This window comes from Anomaloglossus baeobatrachus, chromosome 7, assembly GCF_048569485.1.
Source record: "Anomaloglossus baeobatrachus isolate aAnoBae1 chromosome 7, aAnoBae1.hap1, whole genome shotgun sequence".
Classification (NCBI taxonomy): Eukaryota; Metazoa; Chordata; class Amphibia; order Anura; family Aromobatidae; genus Anomaloglossus; species Anomaloglossus baeobatrachus.
In genome coordinates, this window is record NC_134359.1 from 250853607 (window position 1) to 250880191 (window position 26585).

Genomic DNA, 26585 nt, shown 5'->3' on the forward strand with positions numbered 1-26585 from the left:
AGATGAAAAATAGTTAATAGTTCAAGCACTTAAAGGGAACCAGTCAGGTGCAATATGCACCCAACACCACGAGCAGTTCTGGTGCATACTGCTAATCCCTGCCTAACTGTCCCTGTTTCTAGTAGCATAGATGAAGAGATCTTTAGAAAAATTATTTCTAAAGATTCTTAATAATATGCTAATGAGCCAGGGACTAGTCTCAAGGGTGTTACTTCCCTTGGCTAGTCGTCCCCCTTAGCATATCAGCACATCCCTGTGGACGTGCTCACATGGTAATGAATCCGCAGCATCAGAGGCATGGTCGCTTTCACCTCTGCTGCTTCCGCTGGTTTTCGGATCAGCATGCACGATAAGAATGTCCCCAGACTTACGGTCATGCGCACTACACCAGTTAAAAGCCAGGATATGTACACCCGGCTTCATAGTATGCATGACTGGAAGTCCGGGACTTCTGATCATGCACACTGAGTTAAAAATTAGCATCGGGCGCAGTGGCAGCAGAGAGCGCTGAGATTAAACATCCTCTGACACTGCGCATTCATTAGCATGTTGGCACACCCACAGGGGTATGCTTACATGCTAATGGGGCCGACTAGCCAGAGGAACTAACGTCCTAGGGGAAATAACGCTCTAGGACCCCTTCTCTCCTTATCCCGGATTGAGCTGCTCCAGCTCCAGACCACAGGTCTTCACTCCTCAGCTGCTACTGTGGCACCCCTGATGCTTCAGTCGCCACAGAGTATTGCACTCAAATTTGGGTGTAATGCTAAACCCGGATCCTGAAGAGGTCAGTCCGGTTTCACTACATTACACACTCAAATACACACCAGGTTGCTCTTTTATTACGGTGGACTGGGCTAGGGTTGGGTAATAAAGGAATCGCCGACAGAGTGGCATTTACAGGATGCCCTCAAACAGGAGTCCTAGTCCCACTAGCTTAGGACCTGGAAGGGGGAGATGGAGTAAGCAGGGGGAGTCAGGAGCCAACAGAACAGTTAGAGAGTTCTCCAGTAGGAGATGAACGGAGCAGTCGCATCTTACAGGTGCTCTAGTGGGAAGGAGGAGAAGTTCACATGATTGCCGTGGGGAAAGTGAACCTGCTCCCCACGGAATCGACGCCACACAGGGCAGCAAGACCCTAGGGAAGATCATACTCCACGTTGGTTTTCCAGAATCTGCCTGGATGGGGAAAGTTTCAAGCTTCCCTGACCACAAAGCGCCCTAGAGCACAGTTCCATATAGGATTCGGGGCCTTGGATGACTTTAGACCCCACAGCGGAACCACGACACCTGCATATAGGGACAAGAGTTCTACTCAGCGCCCACCATTACTACTCCCCTCATCATCCTTCCTGGGGGGAGTGATACCATCCATAGCTGCTACCACCATCTGCCCGGAGGACAGCAGCAGCGTTCCATTCCCTAGCCACATATCACAAGTGGCGTCATGACAATCACCTCACCACTACCCCATCATCCTTCCCCAGCCATCTTCTGTACGCCTCGGGGCAACGGAGCTGGGCTAGGCAGCCCGTGACAACGACAGTCGACAGCCCGGCGACGAGTAGGCTAACCACCTGCCCCATGGGGCACTACACTACCTCTCGACCCTAACCTTCTGCAGTGTCCTCCCACTAACTAAACCCCATCCCCAAGCCAGCTGTGTCAGAACCGTGGTCTAATGGGGTGTTGCTAGATAAAAGTGTCTGCCGAAACGTGCGTAGGCGGGACCTGGCGTCATCTCAGCGGTGAGTGTTAATGTTATCCGGTTGTGTACCTCTCCTTACATATAAGTCCCTTTTGTGATACTACCCACCATGGGGTGTACAATTTATCCCTGGTACTGGGCTTCCTTAAGGCTATATTGAGCTGACTGTTTACCTTCTTAACCGGACACTAGGATTTTTTCACCGCTTATGTACGCCACCTTGTGCACTGTCATGAAATTACACCCCTGCCCTGTTTTTACCTTGTATCAATAAAGATTAATAATTTTTTACTGGAATCCTTTGCTCTGATTCATGTGTGTGGATTGGTAATATATGTATGTGTAAACCGACCTATGACCTCCTCCTTATCCGGTAATGGGATACCACACCTCTGGCTGAGATGCAGTACCTCTGTGGCGACTGGAGCCTCAGGGGCACCACACATCCACCAAAAATACAAGATTAAAAACATATTGTAGCTCATGCGGACAAACATGTTTCGGATTACAACTAATCCTTAGTAATTGTGTGTCATGAACACGGTGGTGGTTTCTCCCCAGAATATCTCTGTATGCCCCGAAGTATTCAGCTTTACAGTGGTCTCTATAAGTCACTAGTAGCTCAGTGGCTGAGTCTGCAGGGCACTGGTGCTATTAGACACCTCCTAAAGGAATCGCACTTACCAGACCCCAAACAATTAAAGTTGGCAAATGAATGGGCTCTCACATACAAATCTGTGTCGCTGTCAGGTCCCCCAGCATTCTACAATGATTGGCTCGACCTGGTGGCCAGAAGTAGTATCACTCGAACAGAGGGATACTGGTATCCACACTATTTGTGAGAGCTGCATTGCAAAGCAGCTGGAACGGTGAGGGACCTGACAGCGACGTAGATCTCTGTGTGAGAGCCCATCCACTATCGGCACTTGCCAACTACAATTTTTTGGGGTCTGGTGAGCTTGATTTCTTTTTTTTTTTTGGAAGGGCTGCTTTCTTTTGGGGCGTATGCTTTCTTTGATAAAGTGTCCTGCTGTTTTCTTTAACTGTTTTTAGCTGCTTGGACACTTCCTTATGGATTCACAACTAGTGCTTATGTTTGGAGTAGGGCTTATTTTTTAAGTATACTACAAAAAGCCAAAAAATCCTTCTAGGGCTTATTTTGAGGTAGGTTTTATTTTCGGGGAAACAGGGAATTGGTAGTGATGGACAAGTGTGCTTGCCACTGCTCTATATTTGATCGAGCATTAGGGTGCTTGGTTACACTGAGTGCTTGGTCGTGTATCGCGGGTGCTCGGATGTGTCATTCTTGAAACATTAAACACAAAGTACATACTCCTATCACTAAATAATGGAAGCCAGTACCGCAGTGGGAGCCACTTGCAGTCTCTGAATGGCTCTCACTCGGGGTAAAAACGTTTTCGGTTGTAGTGTGTACAAAATTAAAACTTCCACCCTTCCTCCCTTCGAAATGCTTTTTTTATGGCTGGCTGTATGTGTGGTAGAGACTTTATGTGGGGCAGAGAGCTAAACTGCCCAATAATTGACTTCCATTATACTCGTTACTCAATTTGACCCCGTCCAACCGTCTGACTAGCTCTATTTGAGTAAAGAGCACTCGACCATCGTAGTGTTCACTCATAATTTTGAGCACTCGACCATCGTAGTGTTCACTCATCATTTTGAGCTCTCGACCATCGTAGTGTTCACTCATCATTTTGAGCACTCGACCATCGTAGTGTTCACTCATCATTTCGAGCACCTGACCATCATAGTGTTCACACATCATTTCGAGCACCGAACAACCGGATCATCATAGTGTTCACTGATCATTTTAAGCACCGAGCACTGACCATTTTAGTGTTCACTCATCATTTCGAGCACTGAGCACAGAGCCAAGGCATGGGAGTGCTGGTGTACACATTGACACAGTTAACCCCTGCAGGGCCATCTGCATATTCACACTTTAGACACTGAACCACTGATGACAGTAAACTCTGTGATCAAGGCCATTCTGGCCGAAACATCGCAGTAAAAATCTGTCGATTGTTGTTCATCTCCCTTGCACGTTTTTTGGCTCTTTTTCATATAGTAACAAAAAAAATATATATTTTTTTCATTAATCAGTAGATTAATAATGTGCAGCCTATTTGATTATACACTCATCATTTCGAGCAACCAACTATCGTAATGTTTACTCATCTTTTTGAGCACCCGACCATCGTAGTGTTCACTCATCATTTTGAGCACCATGCACCCAACTATTGTAGTGTTCTCTCATTATTTTGAGCACCCTACCATTGTAGTGTTCACTCATCATTTCAAGCACCCAGCACCCGACCATCGTAGTGTTCACTCATCATTTCAAGCACCGAGCACCCAACCATCGTAGTGTTCACTCATTATTTCAAGCACCGAGCACCCAACCATCGTAGTGTTCACTCATCATTTCAAGCACCCAGCACCCGACCATCGTAGTGTTCACTCATCATTTCAAGCACCGAGCACCCAACCATCGTAGTGTTCACTCATCATTTCAAGCACCCAGCACCCGACCATCGTAGTGTTCACTCATTATTTCAAGCACCGAGCACCCAACCATCGTACTGTTCACTCATCATTTCGAGCACCACCCGACCATCTTAAGGGTGCTTTACACGCTGCGACATCGCTAACGATATATCGTCGGGGTCATGTGGTTAGTGATGCACATCTGGCGTCGTTAGCGACATCGCAGCGTGTGACACCTAGGAGCAACGATCAACAATCGCAAAAACGTAAAAAATCGTTGATCGTTGACACGTTGATCTTCATAGTATCGTTGGTGGTGCCTGCTGCTGGTTGTTCGTCATTCCTGCGGCAGCACACATCGCTACTTGTGACACCGCAGGAACGACGAACATCTACTTACCTGTGTCCACCGGCAATGAGGAAGGAAGGAGGTCGGTGGGATATTCCGCCCGCTCATCTCCGCCCCTCCGCTTCTATTGGACGGCTGCCGTATGACGTCACTGTGATGCCACACGAACCGCCCCCTTAGAAAGGAGACGGCTTGCCGGCCATAGTGACATCGCTAGGCAGGTAAGTCCGTGTGACGGGTGTAAGCGATGTTGTGCGCCATGGGCAGCGATTTGCCCGTGACGCACAACCGACGGGGGCGGGTGCGCTCGCTAGCGATATTGATACCGATATCGTAGCATGTAAAGTGCCCTTCATTGTTCACTCTTCATTTCAAGCACCCAAGCATGATAGTGTTCACTCATCATTACGAGCACCTGACCATCGTAGTATTCACTCATTATTTCGACCACCGAGCCCTTGTCCATCGTAGTGCGCACTCATCATTTCAAGCACCCAAGCATCCTTAGTGTTCACTCATCATTTCGAGCACCTGACCATTGTAGTGTTCACTCATTAGTTCAAGAACCCAAGCATTATTAGTGTTCACTCATTTCGAGCACCCGACCATCATAGTATTCACTCATCATTTAGAGCACTGAGCACCCGACCATAATAGTGTTCACTCATCATTTCGAGCACCGAGCACCCAACCATCGTAGTGTTCACTCATCATTTCGAGCACCGAGCACCCAACCATCGTAGTATTCACTCATTATTTCGACCACCAAGCACTTGTCCATCGTAGTGCGCACTCATCATTTCAAGCACCCAAGCATCCTTAGTGTTCACTCATCATTTCGAGCACCTGACCATTGTAGTGTTCACTCATTAGTTCAAGAACCCAAGCATTATTAGTGTTCACTCATTTCGAGCACCCGACCATCATAGTATTCACTCATCATTTAGAGCACTGAGCACCCGACCATAATAGTGTTCACTCATCATTTTGAGCACTGAGCATTATACTGTTCATCCATCACTACTCAGTTTAAAAAAAAATAGTCACAGGTCCTCTTTAAGAATCTGCTGAGTATGTCGCATACACATTTCGTGATCTGTACCCTTTTGTGTTTCAGAAGCCGAGTGACTAATTTCGCCTTTGGGTGGAGGCTCGCTCTTTAATTAGCTTATGTTTTTCACATCGGCTACTAAACAGGGTTAATTAATTTTTGAAAAGAAAAGATTTTTTTTTACGTCACTACCAACACTCAGAATTTCAGGATTACCATAGTAAAAAAAAAATTGTCACAAAGACAAAGTGGATAATCCAACTCCGTTCCTAGGGGGCCCATGTAGGTTATTATTCGGCTTCGGTCCCAGGGTAGCAATTGATTACAGCAATCTTTGAAATTAAATGGAATGCTAATTAGAACATCGCATACCCTCGTGATTTCAGTTAAAATCTACTAGCAGCCAATCCATCACAGGCCAGCGCAATTTTCTCTTTCGGCCCCCTTCTTGCTATGCTTACACCGAGGACTTTTGGATCCCCTGCGGAAAATCCAGTTTGGACTCTCTTCTATGTGTTCCTAATTACCCGTAAGCAACAGCACGGGAGGCGCCTTTGAACTGACGCGTGCTGCCTCTGGGAACTGCCATGGTTAATTAGAAAGGTTCCATCAAAAAAAAGCGGAGAAAAATTTTGTACTTTTAAAATCTGAAATAAAAAAGTGTAAAGGTAATTTAGATACTCGGAGAACGTCTTCAGCTTCTTGACTGCTAGAAGAATACACATTTTCACGCAGCTTCTCGATTTGGACAGTGGGGATGCTCCGATGGGCTCGGATGCGATGAATTGTATATATTTGGATGGCAGAAGAATTGGGAATCTGTATTGATTTCCGCTGTGATATGACGAAGACACCCCTTGCTCCATCCAGATGACAGCTCGCTTTATTAAGGAATGTTGTCACTTTAGCCAGAGGGTGGTGCAAGGAGCTGGAGGAATCGCAGCTCAGATTGTGCTGTATTCTGCACAGCAGCTTCTGGGGAGAGCAGGTTGGATCCAGAGATGCTGTCTGCCACATGCTCTGCCTACTCCTGCAATGGGCTACTGCAGCTAGCAGGGACTTAGACAGATGCCAGCTGAGGAGGAGGCCAATAAACTGTATTGAAAGGTTGCCAGACCAGAAAAGATGGAGGTCCCCGCAGATCTGGAAGAGGAGATCAGCCTGCAGGAGAACAATTCACAGATTTTTCACAACTTTTCCTCTTTTGGTAGGTAGTTGCATGAATGGATCATATTGCAGTCTGTGTTGATTGTCCTATATTCCTGTATCTCTACAGTTCTGGTCCAAATCTAAAATTGCTCAATGATGTAGGGTTAGTGGAACTGAATGTTTCCAGTATAGCAGAGATGAGTGGTTTGTTACAACTCATGATGTCTCGTGGTTTTGTTTGGTTTTTTTTTACATGGGACTGCAGATAAAACTGTAAGCATGTTTATTTTTACATGGGACTGCAGGTAATACTGTAAGCATGTTTTTTTTTTTACATGGGACTGCAGGTAATACTATAACCATTCAATTTGGAAATACAACAGATAGATGACAGCACGGTCTGATCTTAGGTGGGCGCTCATGTGTTGTTTTTTTTTTTTTTACATGGGACTGCAGGTAAAACTGTAAGCATGCTTTTTTTACATGGGACTGCAGGTAATACTGTAAGCATGTTTTTTTTTTACATGGGACTGCAGGTAATACTATAACCATTCAATTTGGAAATACAACAGATAGATGACAGCACGGTCTGATCTTAGGTGGGCGATCATGTGTTTGTTTGTTTTTTACATGGGACTGCAGGTAAAACTGTAAGCATGTTTTTTTTTTACATGGGACTGCAGGTAATACTGTAAGCATGGGTTTTTTTTACATGGGACTGCAGGTAATACTATAAGCATTAAATTTGGAAATACAACAGATAGATGACAGCACGGTCTGATCTTAGGTGGGCGCTCATGTGTTTTTTTTTTCTGCAAAAAGTCGCGTTACGTTTTTTTTCCTCTTAAATCGTGGCCAAAACGGGGTTTTATCGCAAACGCACCGTGACGTGACGTGTACACACAGAGGTTTTTTTAATTGGGATTTTTAAGCAGATCCGTCTCAAAATCTGAAAAGGTTGGATCTTGAAGCGCTAACAATTTCCGCAGCGCTTTACGTACATCGGCAACACTGTCCCCATTGGGGCTCATAGTCTAAATTCTCTATCAGTATGTCTTTGGAGTGTGGGAGGAAACCGGAGAACCCGGGAGAACATACAAACTCCTTGCAGAGGTTGTCCTTTGTGGGATTTGAACCCAGAACCCCAGCGCTGCAAGACTGTAGTGCTATCCACTGAGCCACCGTGCTCCCCATTATGTGCATGTCACCTTACACTATTGAAGGAACATTAATCCTAGTGTGTGTCCGAAGAGCTTACAATCTAATTTCAATGCTATAGTCAAACACAGGTTATTATGATCAATTTAGAGAGAAGACCTGTATATCCAAAGACTGCGTCCAATTTTGTATCTGCAAAGTGGGAAACAGATAGCACGTGGACAGCTTCCACGTGTATTCCGTTTTTCCTCTTTCCCATAGAACTTAAGTCTAATTCACAAAAATGGACCAAAATAGGACATGCGTGTGTTTTACGAGCTTGTGAAAAATACGGAAATGCAAATAGCCCATATGATTTTGGGAATAACCAGTTCCTTTGGTTTGGGAGGTGAGGGTTCTATATCATGGAGCAGTTGGCATATCTCCACCTCAGTACTAGATGCTATGTTCAGTATTGGTAGAGAGAAGCTGTTACTATCTTTCTTGCCTTCGTCCCATTGATTTCAACTGCTCAGTACCACACAAGTATATACAGTACATGTGAATGGTACGGAGCTGTGTTTTGCTGAGGAGCATCTCTAGGTTATCGGGTGGTATTGCCTCATGTAATTCCCTCAGCCGTGAGTGAGAATTTCTATGTGATCATTGACCGTTCTGTTCCGGAATGTAGAATCCCCTTCTTTATTGAGAATATCACAGATGAAAGGATCATCGTCAAGAGCCTACCTCATTTTCTAAAGATTACAACTACATGTGCACTAGAAAGTCAAGTATGTTGGTTTATATTTATGACTAGGACATGGCATTGTGGTACCATGGGGCAATAAGGTAAATTGCCCCCCTCCCACTACTTGTGATTGGGTCATTGGCAGTGAAGGGGTTAATAGGTTCATTTCTGAACTTCACCTAGGTGTCCAGTGGTTTACTCACCTCTCGCTCCGATTTTGTCTCAGACCCAAACACAGCTGAACGTATGGATCTGACTATCGGGAACAGTCAGTACCACTCACATGCTCTTCTGGAAAGCTGTGGTCAGCCTCACACTCACAACACAGAATATATACCCACTTAGGCTATGTGTCCACGGGAGAATGTAGCTGCGGATTTTTATGCATGAAAATCCGCAGCTTTCCCGCAAAATCCGCACCTTTTCAAAGGTGCGGATTTACCGCGGAATTGCCGCAGATTTGATGCGGATTTTGGTGCGGATTTTTTTTTTCCCCCCCAATTTTAAAGCCAAAATCCGGATGAAAATCCGCAACAATAATTGACATGTTGCAGATTTTTCCGGATCAAAATCCGCACGAAATCCGCTGCGGAAAAATCCGCAGCGTGGGCACAGCATTTCCAAAATGCCATAGAAATGGCTGGGAAGTGCCTGAGCTACAGATTTTCGGGAAATCCGCGGCTGTTCTGCGAGAAATCAGCGGCAAAATCTGCGCATTTTCCGCAGCGTGGGCACATAGCCTTATATAGTCACACACACTATACACCCTTAGTTTTGATTGATGATATCGATACAGACCCAAGAACAAACCTCCTAAACAACCAGGCTCCGTAAACTATTACAGCCACCATATTATAGCCACCTGATCAGACCAGAGCAAACTAAATACAGACCCCAAACCAGACACCCTAAACAAATACTGTACATACCCAGACCAGACCCCCTACACAAATACAAACTCCATACCACTCAAATACAGGTTCCAGATAAGATCCCTAAATACAGACCATAGGTCTCACTTCAACTAATGGAGTCCTCAGACTAGATCCCATACTCTTAGGCAGCAACTAACACTATTGTGTCCTACTCTGGGACACCTTGCTGCTCTGCCCCCTTGCTTCAGGATTTGGGACCAGTACACATGTGGGCTCGTGCACACAACTGTAAATATTGGATGAGCGCTATCCTTCGTTTTGATGGATTGCACTTTTCCCCATGTTATTCAATGGGGACATCCACATGTCCAACTTTTTATTTGGACCGAGTCTGCAAGGAAAAAATTGGAGCATGCAGGATTTACCTCTGTTAATCGGATCACTTTTGACGATGCAAGATAGTCGGTCCTTGAAAAAAAAAATTGGACTGCACTCAAATGACATCCAAGTGCAGTCCAATTTTCACGAACAAACAGAATGGGAGAAAAAAAAAATGTTTCCCCAGTCTTCTACACATCTGAGAAAATCGGATCCCACTCTGATCAAATTCTGATCAGCGTGTGGTTAGAATAATCTGACTGATTTTCTCATATGACAGAAAAACAGTTGTGTCTCCCCAGCCTATCTGTGCATGTTCCACTACATTATGGCCCCATTCACAAGCAATGGAAAAAACTGCACTTAAAACTGCAAGAATAAGTAGTATGTTACTTAAAGGGGTTGTCCAGTACTTTAATATTGATGACATATCCTTACCACCATGCCTGACTGTAGGCAGGACACACTTGAACCAAATAAGTTTATCTTGGTATCATCAGACCACAGAACATGGATGCAGTAATCCATGTCCTTAGTCTGCTTGTCTTCAGCACACTGTTTGCGGGCTTTCATCTATAAAAGAGTGTTCCTTCTGGGATGACAGTCATGCAGACCAATTTGATGCAGTGTGTGGTGCATGGTCTAAGCACTGATAGGCTGTCACCCCCCACCACCCTCTGTAACCTCTGCAGCAATGCCGGCAGAACTCATACATCTATTCTAAAAAGACAACCACTAGATATGACGCTGAGCACGTGCACTCAACCTCTTTGGTCGACCATGGTGAGATCTGTTCTGAGTGTAACCTGTCTTGTTAAACCGCTGTATGGTCTTGGCCACTGTGCTGCAGTTCAGCTTCAGGGTGATAGCAAATTTCTTATTGCCTTGGCCATCTTTATATAGAGCATCAATTCTTTTTTTCAGATTCTTAGAGAAGTCTTTGCCATGAGGTTCCATGTTGATCTTCCAATGACCAGTATGAGAGAGTGTGTGAGAGATAACACCAAATGTAACACCCCTTCTCCCAATTCACACCGAAGATCTTGTAACACTAATGAGTCACATGACACTAGGGAGGGAAAATGTCTATTTGGGCACAATGTGTTCATTTTCACTTAGGGGTGTACTCACTTTTGTTGCCAGCGGTTTAGTCATTAATGTCTGTATGCTGAGTTATTTAGGGGGCACCAAATTTACACTGTTATACAAGCTGCACACTGACACTGTACATTGTATCACAGTGTCAGATCTTCAGTGTTGTCCCATGAAAAGATATCAGAAAATATTTACAAAAATGTGAGGGGTGTACTCTCTTTTGCGATATACTGGATGTAACTATATATAACTTTAGGGCAAAAACATTTTTTTTGTATTTATGTATTCAATACTAATGATTACTTTATTATTGTTAGCGCTGGCACATTCAATTGTATCTGCATCTACCCCCCTTCCTCTTGAACCCAATGATGTCTTATGAATCTTCAGTCTACCAAATCTTTTCTAAATTGAATCTTCAGTCTACCAGATCTTTTCTAAATTGACATACTAATCTGACGGAGGAGAGTTCTGTTAGAGGAATATGAAACTTCAGGGAGAGACCAAGAGAATTGCCCTACCTTGTGAAAAATGTATATAATCAAATTACGGTATATATACAACCCTTGGCAAAAATTATGGACTCACCTGGCTCTGAGGATGTTCATTCAGTTGTTTACTTTTGTTTAAAAAAAGCAGATCACAGACGGCACAAAACTAAAGTCATTTCAAATGGCAACTTTCTGGCTTTAAGAAACACTAAAAAAAATCATGAAAACATAATGTGCAGCCAGTAATGGTTACTTTTCAAGACCGAACAGGGGGAAAAAATATGAAATCACTCAATTATGAAGAAAAAATTATAGAATCACCCTGTAAATTTTCATTCCCAAAACTAACACCTGATCAAATAAGATCTGCTCATTACTCTGCATCTAAAAAGGAGTGCTCACACCTTGGAGAGCTGTTGCACCAAGTGGACTGACATGAATCATGGCTCCAACATGAGAGATGTCAATTGAAACAAAGGAGAGGATTATCAAACTCTTAAAAGAGGGTAAATCATCACGCAATGTTTCAAAAGATGTTGGTTGTTCACAGTCAGCTGTGTGTAAAATCTGGACCAAATACAAACAACATGGGAAGGTTGTTAAAGGCAAACATACTGGCAGACCAAGGAAGACATCAGAGCATCAAAACAGGAAACTTAAAGCAATATGACTCCACAACAGGAAATGAACAACAAAACAAATGAGAAACAAATGTGAGGAAACTGGAGTCAATGTCTGTGACCGAACTGTAAGAAACCTCCTAAAGGAAATGGGATGTACATACAGAAAAGCTAAACAATAAAAAGATGACTGCCCGAAGAGAACATGTAAATTTCCACAGTCATTGATGATATGGGGCTGCATGTTAGGTAAAGGCGGCACTGGGGAGATTACATCTTCAATAAATGCCCAACTTTGAAATTTTGGACACTTTTCTTATCCCATCAATTGAAAGGATGTTTGGGGACGATGAAATCATTTATCAAGATGATAATGCATCCTGCCATAGAGCAAAAACTGTGAAAGCATTCCTTGAAAGAAGACACATAAGGTCAATGTCATGGCCTGCAAATAGTCCGGATCTCAATCCAATTGAAAATCTTTGGTGGAAGTTGAAGAAAATGGTGCATGACAAGGCTCCAACCTCCAAAGCTGATCTGGCAACAGCAATCAGAGAAACTTGGAGCCAGATTGATGGAGAGTACTGTTTGTCACTCATTAAGTCCATGCCTCAGAGACTGCAAGCTGTTATAAAAGCCAGAGGTGGTGCAACAAAAGACTAGTGCTGTATTGGAGGGTTCTTTTGTTTGTTTGTTTTTCATGATTCCATTATTTTTTCCTCATAATTGAGTGATTCCATAATTTTCCCCCCGTTTGGTCATGAAAAGTAACCGTTACTGGCTGCACATTATGTTTTCATGATTTGTTAGTGTTTCTTAAAGCCAGAAAGTTGCCATTTGAAATGACTTTAGTGTTGTGCCATGTCTGTGATCTGCTTTTTTTTTTTAAAACAAAAGTAAACAACTGAATGAACTTCCTCAGAGCCAGGGGAGGCCATATTTTTTGCCAGGGGTTGTATATATCTAGATATATAAACTGTATGTATCTTTTAAAAATATATACGTTAAACAATGTAGAAATGAAAGAATGAAAAGCACTTACCTGGAAAGTATAAGTGCAGAGAGGCAGGATGGAGCCGGACCCGTAAAGCAAGCTCTCATCCTTGTATTATGCGTTACATGAAAGGCACATAAGTGTATATTCAACTTTTGTTTAAACTTCAAGTGCCCTCATTGATTTTCACAAAGGGCATCCTCTGCCATTGATGAGTCCATTATTAGAATATTGTACATACAGTATTAAATGCATAAGAAAAGGTGTGTGAATAGGGACTTCCGGACACTGGAGAGCTAAACCCCAGAGTGCAGTTACTATCTGTCCTATAACAATAAGTGCAGTTATTAAAGTGGTTGCACACTACTCAGACAACCTCTTCTCAAGTGACACATCACTGGAATCAGGGTCTCAGCCTCTACATTATGCTGCTTTCAGATTACATAGCAAAAACCTGCTGGCACATTCTCTTTAAGACTTTGCTTTGCAATCAGAGCTTAAGAGCATGTGAAAGAACAATAACTAATAGTTGTAAAGTGACAACCTCTTCTCAAGTAACACATTGAATCAGGGTCTCAGCCCCTACATTATGCTGCTTTCAGATTACATAGCAAAAACCTGCTGGCAGATTCTCTTTAAGACTTTGCTTTGCAATCAGAGCTTAAGAGCATGTGAAAGAACAATAACTAATAGTCGTAAAGTGACAACCTCTTCTCAAGTAACACATTGAATCAGGGTCTCAGCCCCTACATTATGCTGCTTTCAGATTACATAGCAAAAACCTGCTGGCAGATTCTCTTTAAGACTTTGCTTTGTAATCAGAGCCTAAGAGCATGTGTAAGAAACATGAAAAATAGTCTTAAAGTGACGACCTCTTCTCAAGTGACACATCACTGGAATCAGGGTCTCAGCCTCTACATTATGCTGCTTTCAGATTACATAGCAAAAACCTGCTGGCACATTCTCTTTAAGACTTTGCTTTGCAATCAGAGCTTAAGAGCATGTGAAAGAACAATAACTAATAGTTGTAAAGTGACAACCTCTTCTCAAGTAACACATTGAATCAGGGTCTCAGCCCCTACATTATGCTGCTTTCAGATTACATAGCAAAAACCTGCTGGCAGATTCTCTTTAAGACTTTGCTTTGCAATCAGAGCTTAAGAGCATGTGAAAGAACAATAACTAATAGTCGTAAAGTGACAACCTCTTCTCAAGTAACACATTGAATCAGGGTCTCAGCCCCTACATTATGCTGCTTTCAGATTACATAGCAAAAACCTGCTGGCAGATTCTCTTTAAGACTTTGCTTTGTAATCAGAGCCTAAGAGCATGTGTAAGAAACATGAAAAATAGTCTTAAAGTGACGACCTCTTCTCAAGTGACACATTGCTGGAATCAGGGTCTCAGCCCCTACATCATGCTGCTTTCTGATTACATAGCAAAAACGTGCTGGTAGATTCTCTTTGCGACTTTGCTTTGTAATCAGAGTCTAAGGGCGGCTTTGCATGTTGCAACATCGCACGTGCGATGTCAGTGGGGTCAAATCGAAAGTGACGCACATCCGGCGTCACTTTCGACATTGTAGTGTGTAAATTCTAGATGATACGATGAACGAGCGCAAAAGCGTTGTTATCGTATCATCGGTGTATTCTCCGACATTTCCATAATGGCGGTGCAGCGACAGGTACGATGTAGTTCCTCGTTCCTGCGGCAGCACACATCGCAGGAGCGAGGAACATCACCTTACCTGCCACTGGCGGCTATACGGAAGGAAGGAGGTGGGCGGGATGTTTACATCCTGCTCATCTCCGCCCCTCCGCTTCTATTGGCCGCCTGCCGTGTGACGTCGCTCTGACGTTGTACGACCCGCCCCCTTAGGAAGGAGGCGGGACGCCGGCCAGAGCGACGGTCGCACGGCAGGTGAGTGCATGTGAAGCTGCCGTGGCGATAATGTTCGCTACGGCAGCTATCCCAAGATATCGCTGCTGCGATGGGGGCGGGGACTATCGCGTGCGACATCGCAGCATCGGCTTGCGATGTCACAACGTGCAAAGCCCGCCTAAGAGCATGTGTAAGAAACATGAATAATAGTCTTAAAGTGACGACCTCTTCTCAAGTGACACATTGCTGGAATCAGGGTCTCAGCCCCTACATCATGCTGCTTTTAGATTACATAACAAAAACCTGCTGGCTCATTCTCTTTAAGACTTTGCTTTGAAATCATAACCTAAGAGTGACACACCGCTGTAATTAGGGTCTCAGCCCCTACATCATGCTGCTTTCAGATTTCATAGCAAATACCTGCTGGTTGATTCTCTTTAAGACTTTGCTTTGTAATCATAACAAAAGAGTGACACACCGCTGTAATTAGGGTCTCAGCCCCTACATCATGCTGCTTTCAGATTACAAAGCAAAAACCTGCTGGTAGATTATCTTTAAGACTTTGCTTTGTAATCACAGCCTAAGAGCATGTGAAAGAAACAGGAATAATAATCTTAAAGGGGTTCCATGATAAGTGGAAGGAGGCATCCATGATTTTGCAGACGTATTGGGAGATTTTGATATTGGATTTGGACTTAGAGGGCCTTCTACTGCCAAATGCCCGATGATGCGGTGGTTTCCTGGATGACGCAACCACACGTGATTGGCTGGTAAGGCCGGCTCGCGTGATTAGTCGATTGGGGAGGTGCGTCATGGAAGTGGGCGGGTACTTATTTATTTCTTACCATTCAGGACCACTAAAGAATATATGGCGCTGTGCCACGTCCAGCGTGTCCTTGTCACGGCTTATGGACTCTCATGAATTGGCCAATTTGTGCGCTAAGTACCTTCATTTTAAACATATTTCCTATTGCAGTAATGCAGTCCCAATTTCAAATATTCAATCTTTGAACATTATAGCATTTACAGAGTGCAGCTGTATTTTCTTTTTTATATATCGAATATATATATATATATATATATATACACTGGAGATCAATGCCTGATCACTTGCTTTTTCAGAAATAATGTAATCTACATTGATCAAATTTTGAAGGTTTTTTCTTGTAAGGGGTGCACCATGCCACTAGAATAGTTTTACAAAAGATCCAAAGATTATCACCATTAAACCTTTAATTTGCCCAAAACGTGATGATCATAATTAGAGAACAGCAATGATTGTAGCACAGAGAGAGATAACAAAATTTACAGAAGGTAACAACAGTCACGATCAGTAGGACGTGTACAGACCGTCGCTGTGAATGAAGTCAGGCCATCTGCAGCCACAGGACATCACTATCTCTCACACTGCTCTGGTGGGATTTTGGTCCACTCTTCTTCCAGTCTCTCCCACAGTTCTTTGACTGTTGTGGGTTTCTTGGCCATAACTTTGTTACCAAGGATTTTCCAGTGGTTTTCTGTTGGGTTTAGATCAGGACTCTATGCGGCCATTTCATTATTTCAATGTTTTCTGTTTCAAGGAACTGCCTTACCCGTTTTGCTGTGTGACGGGGGCATTGTCCTGCATAAAAATTGCTGACTGAGTGATGAACGCAAGTAATGAACCACGTGTTGTTGAAGAAGGTTCTGATCCACACTTGCATTCACTCTGCCATGTAGCTGTATGAGAGGTCCAACTCCTTCTGCAGCAAACATTCCCCAAACCATGACACTTCCTCCACCACCTTTCACTGACTTCTTAATACACTTTGGGTTCAGCCTTTACTCAGTTTGTTGACAAACATAATGTTTTCCATCAGACCCAAATAAATTAATTTTGCTTTCTTCACTAAAATGAAGTGGGACCACTTCTCCTCTGTCCACACAACATGCTCCTCAATAAAGGCGAGTCTAGCCTTGTGATTCTTTCTGCTAATGAGAGGTTTGGTCCCTGCAGAGAAGGCTTTCAGTCCAAATGCTCTTAAACGCCGTGACACTGTATGATGAGACAGATCCTTACCCTGTTCAGTGCTGAACTGGCGAGCAATTCCAGCTACAGTGTTGAAACGATTACCCATGGAGATTCTCCTCATTATCCTGTTCTCTCTTGCATTTGTCTTTCGAGGGCGACCAGCCATCTTGGGGACTTGAAAGAGTTTGTGATGTTGTAAAGATTCAATATTCTCGAAATCACAGACTTAAAATGATCAACTTCTCTTGCTATGGCTGATAGGGTCACCCCTTTGGCCTTCATCTGGACAACCTGCTGCTGGAGGGTTTCAGTCACTTTGGAACAGCATGCCATGTTTGCAAAGTCAGTGCAAACTGGAAAGATAGGCTGCCAGTTACACAGGGTTTGTCAGATAATTAAATAAATTAGCACCAGGTGCCAGATTAACACCAATAACTTGCAGGTATCTGAAAGTATTCTCTAATTTTGATCAGTGTCTTTTACATTTATCTCATTTACATTTCTATTATGTACTTTTGAAAAAAAATCAATTTATGAAATAAGCGTAAAATACTGCGACTTTCCTCATATTAGAGTATAATCACATAGAACTACACAATGACCGCAACATTTAGGAAATGGTGTGCTGTTATATATATATATATACATATATATGTATATATATATATATATATATATATATATATATATATATATATATATATATAATACACACACACACACATCATTTGTTCACACTCGTCTTCTGCTTGGAGGTGTTGTTCAGTTCTTTTTATATATATATATATATATATATATATATATATATATATATGCAAATCACGCTTACGTCACGTCACGTGACCACTCCTCATTTTGGCAATACCGGGGAGCACTGTCGCAATTCAGAACTCTGCGGTCATATCAAGTGCCTGCAGACTGGCTCTCAACTGTGGATAAGCCCTTTAAAGTGAATTTGTCAGCAGGATTTCACCCCAAAAATATTTATATGAGCATGTAGCTCTTTGCAAGACAAGTCCAGCAACATGGCCAGTCCATTATTCTGTTACTGAGAAATACTGTAAATGCTTGGATCAATATCTTAATGAGCCTGATGTATTATGGTAGATCTGAAGCCTCTGTCACTCCATGTCTATTCCCCACCCAGGTTCTCCTCCTCCTGTTTGACTGACAACCTTTATGCAGAAACAGGAGTCAGCAGTCATGCAGGAGGAGGTGGTGCTGGGCGGGGAATAGAGCTGGAGTGACAGAGGCTTCAGATCTACCATAGCCATTCATTTGTATATCCATACAAAGTCTGGTTTCTCATTAATGGAGGAAAGCACTGAGCATCTAAAGGTATTGCTGGATTTGTCTTTGAAAGTTACTTGAAATCACAAATATACCACACTCTTTACAGGGATTGCCCAATGGAATGAATGAATGGCCCCATCCATATTCTCAACTAGGGCTTATGGACATCATATAGAAGAGGGGTTTTCCTGCTCTATTAGTGAGCCAGATATTATGTATTCTAAAATGTGTAGCTACCTAGTGCTAATGACTAGCCCGGCAGCAATCTGACCAAACATAGTCTTTTCCTATGTCCTGCGTTAATATCTTAAGAAGCTTTATCTATATTTCTCTTTAGTCACAAAAAATCTTGACATCTGTATACCTGGTCAAGATAGTATAAAAAAACCTATAGTGCAATACATTGTAGGCATAGTTTATTTTTCTAACCCCGTATCTTTCTCATTACAGATCCTAGTGGCAATGTCGCCTATGCCAACGTGATAATGCCAACTGTTTTTGGAATTATTTGCTTGTTGGGAATTATTGGCAACAGTGTCGTCATCTATACCGTCTTCAAGAAATCCAAATTCCGGTGTACCAGCAGTGTTCCTGACATATTTATCATCAACCTTTCAGTGGTAGACTTACTCTTTCTTCTTGGGATGCCCTTCTTGATTCACCAACTCCTTGGCAATGGTGTTTGGCATTTTGGAGAAACCATGTGTACGCTTATTACAGCACTGGATACCAATAGTCAGTTTACCAGCACTTATATACTCACAGCCATGTCTATCGACCGATACCTTGCAACGGTTTACCCCTTCACCTCGGCAAAGTACAGGAAGCCACCTATAGCCATCATGGTCATTTGCATCCTATGGGTGCTGTCGCTTCTAAGTATCACTCCGGTTTGGATGTATGCTAGACTTATTTCCCTTCCTGGTGGAGTCCTGGGCTGTGGCATCACCCTACCCAATCCAGAAAGTGATATTTATTGGTACACCTTGTATCAGTTCTTTTTGGCTTTTGCCATCCCATTTATAGTTATTTCCTTAGCTTATAGGAGAATTCTGCTGAAAATGGCTTCCTCAGAAGCCCTCACGGCTCAGAGAAGCTCCAGGATAAGGACCAAAAAAGTGACGAGGACTGCTATAGCTATCTGCTTGGTGTTCTTCATCTGTTGGGCTCCATTTTATGTACTACAAATAATTCAACTGGTCATGGATCAGCCTACGCTAGCCTTTCATTATGCTTACTGTGTGGCCATCAGTATGGGCTATGCTAATAGTTGTATCAACCCTTTCATCTACATTATCTTGTGTGAAACCTTCAGACGTAGGTTTATCGTTTCTGTTCGACCAGCAGAAGATCTTCCACCCGGAAGGATCAGGATGAAGTTTGGCACAGATCCTCCATCAGGTAGTGGTCAACCATTGCTTCACCTTGTCCCCGTTTCTTCTGGTAGCTAAGGAAAAGGATTTATAAAGGGTCTCCAATGAACTTTTCTATGGGAACATCTAGATGCATCATGGTGAATATCACGATTTTGTGTTAAACTCTTCTATAGAATCCCGTGCCAAGTACTTGGGCAATATTCTTTGGCTCATCCTCTGTTTACATGTGCTCCTGTAAACTTGTTTTATAGGCAAGCGACATTTATTGTGTTTATGGGCACATCTTGGCAAGATTTTGCAGCTTCCACCTTCTGCACACTGTGAATATATAATGTCTTCACTCATGAAGAATCAGTTTGGAGTTGACAACTCTCAGCCTGCGGCTTCTTATCTGTGCACTTGACATGGCTACAGCATAACAAATGACTATTGATTTTTTTTTCACAGCTGGTCAAAATGTATTTTTGAAGTTGTTTATTTTGTTTATTTCACGGTAGTTGAGCTACAGTAATCTATCATAACTGAAATAGAAGAAAAAGCAAGCGTACGGAATGTCCTGGAAACCATAACACACATATCGATGGTTATCTGAAGGCATTAGGCGTGTGACAAAGGTTTTAAAGCTCTTTGTTTCAGTAAGAGAATTGAAACATTACCAAAGGATTCCAATTTAAGGATTGAAACATGACCAAAAGACGTCGGTTTTGAATAGTCTCTTTTTTGTGAAAAGAGTTCCTTAATGGTTTGATGATCAAAGGGCTCAACTGCAATTTGTGTTCAATTTCCATACAATGCCAACATGGGAGAAGCGAAGTATTACACAGTTCTTATTGAAGCCAATGGATGTCCATGTAACAAAATGAAACCCTCACTGGCTTACTAATGAGTCCTGAATAGGAAATCACCATTTATTAATCCAGAATGTTCTAATTTTAAAACAGATTGGGTTTTTTTTAGCTTTGTTTTCTGGTAGCTAATATGAGAATTATTTATTTCTCTATGTACTGCAAGGGAAATTTATCGCCAATTTTGAAAAATTATGATGTATGCCATTTTTGTGAAAAAAAAGATAAATTGTTATTTTTCTTGCCAATTTTCCCTGAGGAAGTTAATACATGAAACGTACGTTGGGGTGGTAGGACCCTCTTATATTATACCAAATCCCTTCTTCCACTATGGATTTCAAAGCCAGAGAAAAAAACTGGCAGACTAAAGCAAGTAATATGTTTGGTAGTGGTATTGCGGGTAATTTTTAAGAAGTCCAAGATAATTTTATTGAGTCTAAAAAAAGTATATACTAGCCTAAGTTATAAGAAAACATGATTATGGTGGACCAAAACAATTTTGAAAAGTGTCCATGAAGGGTCATGTTCAGCAACATGTACTTGTAGCCATAGATTTCACCTTCTGTCTCGAGGACAATCCAAGCCCCAATTTTACTCCAATTAGGTTTCATCTCCCCTTGCTTGAGGCTTTTTTTGCACTTGTTTGCCTCTTAAGTTTTGAACAAGCCAAACTTTTTCTACGCATGGTGTTTTTAAAGTTGTGATGCGGCTATGCTCCCTTCCATATCCGAACTGAACAAGACCAGTAACATTTTGTCTACAGGTATCTGCTGGGTCATGTGTACAAGCGGCAGGTGTCGTGAACGTATCCTATTTTAATGATTCTAAGCATAAGCGATAGGTATTGCACACCTGTATTATTCATTAAGCTAGGACAGGTGTGTGATACCTACCCCTCATGCCCAGGATAGGTGCACAATACCTGCTACTTTCACTCATGACCCAGCAGATATCTGTAGACATCACATGAGTAAACCTTGCTCTCCTCCAAATGTGGAAGTGAACTCATCAGGATTTCCCCTTTAAAAGATGATGTTTCATGGACAAAGTACATTTCAATTATTAGATCTTAGAATAATAATAAGTTCCACTATTGGATGTTTTAAAAAAATGTTCCTGTAAGATAAGCCTCGAAATGTACCCCTGCTTTATACTGTTATTTGCTTTGTCCAACCTTACAGAGCTGCTTCAGTTCATGGTTGGCACCAGGGCCGGCTCCAGGTTTTTGTGGGCCCCGGGCGGAAGAGTCTCACTGGGCCCCATCCACACGCAGACACGCACATATAGACACGCACACACACACAGGCATACACACATATACATATTTGAAGAAAAACTCACAAAAATACTTATAAACAGACAAATCTATAGTCATATACACTGACATACATAGATACACATCATACATGCATACAGACACATACCCGCTTGTCTCCATCCAGCTCCTCCTAGACATGTGGCTGTGCTGCATGATGGTCGTAACAGACATGGCCGTGCACAGTGTACACTGACACTGCTGTATATACATCACAGGAGGGGCAGGGGGTATAGACATTACTGGAGGGCATAGATGTTACTGGAGTAGCAAACAGCTCTGGGGGTATACACATTACTGGGGTGGGTTGCACATACGGCTCTGGGGGGCTGCACACATGGCTATGGGGGGCCGCACGCACAGCTCTGCTACACACCCCTTGATAGCACTGTTGCACACATCTCTGCTGCATATGTACAGACACAAACACACACACAGCTCTGCTGCATATATACACATCACTGCTGACCGAAGACTATATATACACACAGCTTTGCTGCACACATCTCTGCTACGCTGCCCAAACAGCACATAGTCACAAAGCTCTGCTGCTCAGAGTAAATACACACTCTGCTGCCCAAAGAGTATATATACACACAGCTCTACTGCACACATACACACGCAGCTCCGCTGCAGACACACACTCGGCTCTGCTTCACCCGGACACCCACTTGGCTCTGCTTCACCCGGACACACACTCGGCTCTCCTGCACCCTGACACCCACTCGGCTCTGCTTCACCCAGACACACACTCGGCTCTGCTTCACCTGGACACCAACTCGGCTCTGCTTCACCCAGATACACACTCGGCTCTCCTGCACCCAGATACACACTCGACTCTCCTGCACCCAGACACACACTCGGCTCTGCTTCACCCACACTCGGCTCTGCTTCACCCAGACACCCACTCGGCTCTGCTTCACCCAGACACCCACTCGGCTCTCCTTCACCCAGACACACACTCGGCTCTGCTTCACCCAGACACCCACTCAGCTCTGCTTCACCCAGACACCCACTCGCCTCTGCTGCACCCAAAGACACACTCGGCTCTGCTTCACCCAGACACCCACTCGGCTCTGCTTCACCCAGACACCCACTCGGCTCTGCTTCACCCAGACACACACTCGGCTCTCCTTCACCCAGACACCCACTCGGCTCTGCTTCACCCAGACACCCACTCGGCTCTGCTTCACCCAGACACCCACTTACTTTTGTAGTTATCTCCTTTTAATGCAAGGGGTTTTAGATTATGATGGGACATGATCTGAGACATGTGCAAACACGGCTCTGGGGGCCCCACACACTCAGCTCTGGGGGCCCCACACACTCGGCTCTGGGGGCCCCACACACTCGACTCTGAGGGGCCCCACACACTCGGCTCTGAGGGGCCCGAACACACAGCTCTGGGGGCCAGCACATAGCTGGGGGCCAGGACCTACATCTCCCGGGAGGGGGGGGGGAGCCAGGATATACATCTCCTGGGGGAAAAAGCCCATGCAGCTCACTGGGGCCCATAAATCGGGGGTCGGGGAGGGTTGTAGAACATACCACTCAAATCACTGTGGAGAGGGGGCCCACACAGCGCTGGAGGGCAGCGTTGTGCTGGGGGTCGCTGGCTGGCTGGCACTGTTCCTTGTCTTCATCTGTGGGACAGTGACTGCATCAGGTGGCATCAGACACTGTTCACACTGCAGAGTCTGACAAGCAACCTGAGGCTTCTGGATTATTCAGCCAGAGTCGGGCATCACCTGATTTAGGTTCTCTGGTCTTCAACTCTGAAGGAGTTAATTCCTATAGACTGCTGAGTAGGACCTAAGTGCTGAGGTTGCTGATTGCCAAGTGTAGCTGTCACTTCACTATTTAAGGCACTGCCTCCTTCCAGGGGGTGCCGATGATAGCTTCAGTTTTTACTCCAGCGATCCTGGTCTTGGTGCTTTTCCTGTGTATGGTAATCCATGCTGCGCCTCTGAGTGGTGTGAGCGTTCCCCTGTTGTGTATTACTTCCTCCCCTTTTTCGTTACTCTCCAGTACACATACTGTTTCTCCTGTGTGTTTTGAGTGCGGTATGTACAAGTTTCAGTTCTCCCTTGTCTGTGTTGTTTTATGGGCTTTTGTCTTTGTGTTTTTCGACCCACCCCGAGAGTGAAGGAGAGGGGGAGTAAGATCAGGGTCTGGACAGGAGTTAGGGTCATGCTGGGGGCTCGAACCTGGTTACCATCAAACCTACCTTCGAGATAAGGGTCAGTGCATGGTCATAGTCTTAAGGCCCTGTCACACACAGAGATAAATCTGTGGCAGATCTGTGGTTGCAGTGAAATCATGGACATATTGTTCCATTTGTACACAGCCACAAACCTGGCACTGATTGTCCACAATTTCACTGCAACCCCAGATCTGCTGCAGGTTTATCTCTGTGTGTCACAGGGCCTTTAGGGCTAGCCTAGGGTCACCTGTCCAGTATCCATTTACCCCGTGACAATTTCCCTTTTTTATCACAGGAGAGAGTGTTTCTTCCACGTCACCAGTACTGTGAGCTCATCATAAATCAAGTCAGTGACATATAAGCTCGGCGGCTACTAGAACTCCTACAGCACTGACTTAATATATCATGAGCTCTTATTGGATATGGGGCCGAAACGCTTGCACCTGTGATAAAATAGGAATATGTGTTCCTTCAGTCAGGGAAATGTGTTACCACTGAAAGGGGCTGCGATTCCCTTCTCTTCATCTATATACTCGCTTATCATAAGTGACTTATTGCCAGGGAATGTGATATGAGTCAATGATGAATAGGCAGATTTGCACAGTTGAACACAGCACATAACACTATAAAATAGGGGAACACTAAGATTATCTCAGCATTGTAATATTTTTTTAACACATCTAATTGTGGAACTCATTATTATTCCAAGATCTATTGATTAATATGTACTTTGTTTGTGGGACAACGGTTTTAGGGATATGTGGCACACATCATTGTCAGGTAGATTCCGTCTGGAACCCACCTGAAAAAGCTCTTAAAAGACATGAACATATGCACTGCAACGTCAAATTGACTTTCTATACATATATTCAGTCTTTTTTAGCTTCTTTTATCCTTTTTGGACTTTGAAAGCTGTGAAGTGGCTAAAAAAAGCTGACCTGGACGGCTTCCATTTGGAAGCAGCTTGTAAGTTTAAAAAAATAAGTCTCTGGCGGCAAAGATGCCGAGAAAATACCGTAACCAGGAAGGTCCCAAAGAAATGCTTCAGGAGAAACACAGCTGGTGTTTTCCCTAACCATCCTCTGCTTCAAAGACTCTAATTCGCCGGCGTCTATATCCTAAGGCTGATGATTTGTAGCTGTAAACTTAAAATTTTAACAAAAACACTACAAAAATATTCCCTTCTTTTGTAATTTGTCTCGTCGTTTTTCAGAGTGTTTTTTATGGTGTTTGGTGGCCTAAATGTACCAAATCTATTATACCATTGGATAAGAAAGGCTGAGTTCAAACCTGCATTCGGAATTCTTTTATCTGTTTGTTTTAGGAACCAACAAAGGGAATTCATGACCAAAATACAGTAGATCAGTTGTATACCTGACACATGGGTGAAGAAGGACCTCCATTAATTACTTTCGAGTCCGTGTGAGTTCTGCTATGAGTTAATTATTGTAATGGAAAAAAATTCTGCCTGATGCATGTTTTTGTTCAATTAAATTGACATATAGCGTAACATAGACAGACCCCATATTAATCAATGGGACCCCACTGCTTCGATTTACATCTGTTATACAATAGATCTGATTTGGAATTTAATTTGGTTTGTATTTTCCTAAAACGGAACAGGCAAAATGAATGCCCAAACCTTGGTGTGATCCTTGCCAAAACATTTGATTTAAAGGGAACCTGTCACCTACTCACCTGCAGGGCAGTCCGATATGTTATGGTCCTATGGGCATTGCTGGTCTCGGATCCGGTGCCTCCTCTATCCTTGCGATCATCGTCCTCTTTCTTGCTTTGTGTGGATGACACGTCCTATGTCATCCACGCAGTGCCCATCATTGAGATCCTGTGCATGTGCACTTCTCACTGTCCTGCTAAGAGGGCAGAGCAAAGTATTGTAGTGTGCATGCGCGGGTGGTGTTTGACCCTTCCCCGTGCCTGCTAAGGGGGCAGAGCAAAGGGTGGTCTTTAGGCCAGAGTCACACTTGCGAGTGCCTCGCATATAACTCGCGCGAGTCTCTCATTGAATCACCCAGCACGGACTCGCACTCTCCTGACAGGAGCAGGTCGGTTGCATGTATGTCTATGCAGCTGAGACGCTCCTGTCCGGAGAGTGTGAGTCCATGCCGGGTGATTCAATGAGAGACTCGCGCAAGTTACACGCGATGCACTCGCAAGTGTGACTCTGGTCTTAACCTTTCCCCACACCTGCTGAGGGTAGAGCAGAGTATTGTAGTGCGCATGTGTGGGCGGTTTTTGACTTTTTCCCGTGGTTGCAGAGCAAAGTATTGTAGTGTGCATGCGCAGGCAGTCTTTGACCTTTCCCCGCACCCGCTTAGGGCAGAGCAGAGTATTGTAGTGCGCATGCACAGGCGGTCATTGACCTTTCCCCGCACTTGCTGAGGGGGAAGAGCAAAGTATAGAAGTGTGTATGCATGTGCGGTCTTTGACCTTTCCCAGCGCCTGCTGTGGAGGTAAAGCAAAGTATTGTAGTGCGCATACGCAGGCGGTCTTTGACCTTTCCCCGCACCTGCTGAGGGTAGAGCAAAGTATTGTAC

General features: G+C 43.8%; 1 protein-coding gene across 1 annotated transcript; it reads left to right on the forward strand.

Annotated features, from left to right (window-relative positions):
• Window positions 1-6415: 6415 nt before the first annotated feature.
• Window positions 6416-23253, forward strand: LOC142246137 (melanin-concentrating hormone receptor 1-like). Its single transcript, XM_075319160.1, has 2 exons — window positions 6416-6823; window positions 18739-23253. The coding sequence occupies exons 1-2, from the start codon at window positions 6742-6744 to the stop codon at window positions 19737-19739; spliced, it is 1083 nt and encodes a 360-aa protein (XP_075175275.1). The 5' UTR covers window positions 6416-6741; the 3' UTR covers window positions 19740-23253.
• The last annotated feature ends 3332 nt before the right edge of the window (window positions 23254-26585 follow it).